Raw genomic sequence first — 3,204 nt, 5'->3', positions numbered from 1 at the left:
GGGTGGGTTCCGGCTAAGACCTCAGACCTGTGGGAACCCGATGGGGACAGAGAAGCCCGTTTTCCAGCCTAAATAGAAGCTCGTGGGCAGCGCGTTTGCTGGAGGTCGCTTTGGGCTGAAACGCCTCTCATACTCCTAGAGCAGAGGCGCGTTTGCCTCCCGCGGCTTCTCACTTTCAGCAGGACACTAGGAGGGAGACGAGTCAGCTGCGGGCCCGCGGCGGCCTGCGTACAGGGCTGCGGACACCAGGGGGCAGCACCGACCTAGGGTCGCGGGAGGGGCGCGGGGGCGGGCACCTGCGCGGGGCGGGGCTGCCGTCGCGGCCGTTTTTGGGCCGCGTCGTTGCTGCAGCAACCCGAGTGGGGTGGGACTCCAGGGCCTCGAGATCCCCCACTCCACTCCAGCCGCCACCTCCCGCCTCACAGGTCCCCTCCGAGTCGCCCACCCGGCGCTCCGCGGGGCCCCAGCTGGTAGCCAGAGTTCGACTGCGGGAACCCGCGGCCGGCGGCTGGGCCTAGACAAAGGCTAGGCCACTCCCATGCCCAATTAAGCCACCCTCCTCCCTGGCTTCCCAGCCCTCATTGTCCCCAGGGTCGCCAATTAGCCCAAGCGCCCCGCGTACCCGCGGCTCCGGTGCCACAAGGCCTCCTTAACCCTTCCGGGCCTGGCTCGGGGTCCTTGGACGACAGAGCCACCGGCACGTGCGTGGCAGGAGGGCCTGTGCTGGGGCGATGGCGATACCTGCCGGCGGTGTAGCCTGTCGCCGCGGGCCCTCGAGTGTAGGGCGTGTGAGATCTAAGAGGGAATTGTGCGTGTCGGTGTGGGGTGGCGCGTTCGATTCCCGGAGGAACTCGAAGACGGAGGGTGTGAGTGCGGGGGCTCCGAGAGACCCCTAGCGGCGAAGCCGCACGGATCCCAAGGCCCCACGGACCTCATTTCCTCTCGGGCTAATCGGAATCCGAGCCCTCAAGCCCTTCCTCTCCAACTCCCCTGCCGCTGCTGTGGAGAACCCGAGCCACCGGTGTGGCCTGGCCCTGCCCTTCCGAAGGGCGCAGCTCCCGGGCCTGCCTCCCCAGCTGACCGCGAACTCCCGCGCGGGATGCTTCTGGGGCGGGAGGGGCGCGCTCAGCCTCGCTCTCCCCGGGACTCCCAAGCGCAAGCGCCCCAGCTCGAGGCCCCGACCCCCTATTTTCCGGTTATGGGACGGCCTCTTGAGGGACAGCCTCCACGAGCCCTGGATTTACACCCCAGGCCTGCCTTCCTCCGCTCTGGGAAGGACCCAAAATCCAGTCCCGCTTCCTCCCCCTCCTTCGCTGTCCTTGGCCCCGAGGTGCGGAGCACCGGCGGTCAGGCAGGAGCCCGCAGGAGGCCGAGCGCTCCATGCTCGCAGGACTGGGCAGCAGCGGAGGGAGCCCCCGCGCTCTTGGGAGGGAGCCCGAGCTCCGGGTCCCCTGGGCATCCTCCCCGGAGCGCCTTCGGGGTGGAGGCTGGTCGCGGGGCGCTGAATGTGTCCGAGCACGCTCGGGGCGGTTTTGCCCTTGGACTTTCTTTTTGGCTCCCGGAGGCGCATATCTGTTCCTCCTATTGGATGGGGCCGGGGATCCCGAACCCACTCCGGAAGCACCGATTTCCAGAGCTGACGGCCGCGCCTCGTTTCCCGGAGAGTCCTCTTGGCAGCTCCCGCAGCTCCCCGCAGGGAGCACAAGTGGGAGCGAACCCAGAGCCCGCCCAGGCCTCGGGCCTCGGCAACTCCCCACAAGTCCACGAGATGGCGCTGCAGGCCAGGGCCCCGGCCGCGGCCTCACAGCCCGCCTCGGGCGAGAGCGGGAGGTAAACTGGGGACCCGGGCAAGCGGGGCACTGAGGAGCTGCCACCTACGCACGCAGAGTCGGGTCCGGAGCCCGGCACAGGCCGCCCAGGGACCGAGGGACTCCGGGCCTGCGGACACGCCGAGCGGAGGGCTTGAGGCTCGGGGTGGGGCCTTCCCTGCTGCTGGGACCGCCGGGCATCGCCAGCTCGGCGACCTTCCAGGCTGCTGCAGATCCCGGAGTGTCCTCTTCTGCGCGCCGGCGGGGCTGGGCCCTCGCGTTCTGTCTGCGGGGAGGGAGCTGCCGGCCTCCGGCCTCGCAGGCTCCTCCGTAGGGGGCTGTGGCTGAGATCCGCAGGGGGCGGGGCGCACGGCCCTGAGAGCCCGGGGCCCACTCCACGGTGAGGACTTGGGGGCGGGATAGGGGAAGGATTGGCGGGGATCCGGCGCTCCTCTCGCGGAGAGGGACCCCTCGGCTCCAACCCGCCCTTCTCACCACCCTCACCCGTTTCTTCAGGGTGGGGTCTTCAGGGTTGAGGGCAGGATGTGCCCTGTGGAGCTGCTCACCTAAGTTCCTGCCTCCGTAGGGGAGGCTTTGGGCTGCGTTATTCCAGCGGGAGGTGGTGGGGACTGGGGAGGTGGTGGGGACTGGGGAGGGCCCAGGGGTCAGCCTGAGAATCTCGCCCTTGTATTAAAAGCCACTAAGGCTCTGGGTCAGGTCTGAATAGGGGGCAGGGGATGTAAGACCCGTTGGCTGGGGAATGCCAGAGTTGGAGGGGGCGGAGCTTAGAAGCCTGTTTCCATCTGACCCCTTATGTCCCCAGATGAGCTCTGGCACCCTAGAGATTAACCCTACACAGGTTTCCTAAGGGCACACGGCTAGAAAGCAACCCGGTTAACACCAGTCGAGGGTCATTTCCGCTGCGATACAGTCACCGGCTGGGTGATGGGACCCAGGCCAGATGTCGTCCCTGCACTAGGCTCTCAGCTCTTTTCTCTTTCAAAGTACAGTGTAGCAGAGAATAGGACCAAATCTTTGGTGATTTAATAATTATCTACACGCTCATCTATGGCTGAAGCAGCTGCCTTGGTAGGAAAACTGGATAGGTACAAGGTCGAACTCTGCCTCTAGAGCTGTGAGTGCCCTCCAAAAATGTGACTTTATTCTCTGGGCTGCAGAATCCTCATCTGCAAAATAAGTAGTTTGGACTAAAATCAAGTTGATCTGCAAATGGCCAGTTGACCTGGGTCCAGTTTCCAGTGACCCCCGTTCCACCCCCAGCCTCAACTGCTTTAGACAAGAGCCATGTTCCCATTTAATGCTTAAGGAATGTGAGCCAGAGGGATAGGCAGAGTCACAGACCTTGAGGACCTTGGCCAAGATTCTTGGGGTGGGT

At 65.3% G+C, this 3,204-nt stretch overlaps 1 protein-coding gene across 1 annotated transcript; it reads left to right on the top strand.

The window, feature by feature from the left end:
- The first annotated feature begins 801 nt into the window (after window positions 1-801).
- On the top strand, window positions 802-2,511 carry LOC117067336 (putative uncharacterized protein C17orf82). The gene has a single exon (XM_033183752.1). It carries the CDS (start codon window positions 1,100-1,102, stop codon window positions 1,832-1,834), a length of 735 nt encoding a protein of 244 aa, XP_033039643.1. The 5' UTR covers window positions 802-1,099; the 3' UTR covers window positions 1,835-2,511.
- The last annotated feature ends 693 nt before the right edge of the window (window positions 2,512-3,204 follow it).

Source organism: Trachypithecus francoisi, unplaced genomic scaffold, assembly GCF_009764315.1.
Source record: "Trachypithecus francoisi isolate TF-2019V2 unplaced genomic scaffold, Tfra_2.0 Lachesis_group20, whole genome shotgun sequence".
NCBI classification, from domain to species: domain Eukaryota; kingdom Metazoa; phylum Chordata; class Mammalia; order Primates; family Cercopithecidae; genus Trachypithecus; species Trachypithecus francoisi.
Note: the sequence above shows the minus strand (reverse complement) of the source record. Positions and strands in the feature narration are given on the sequence as shown.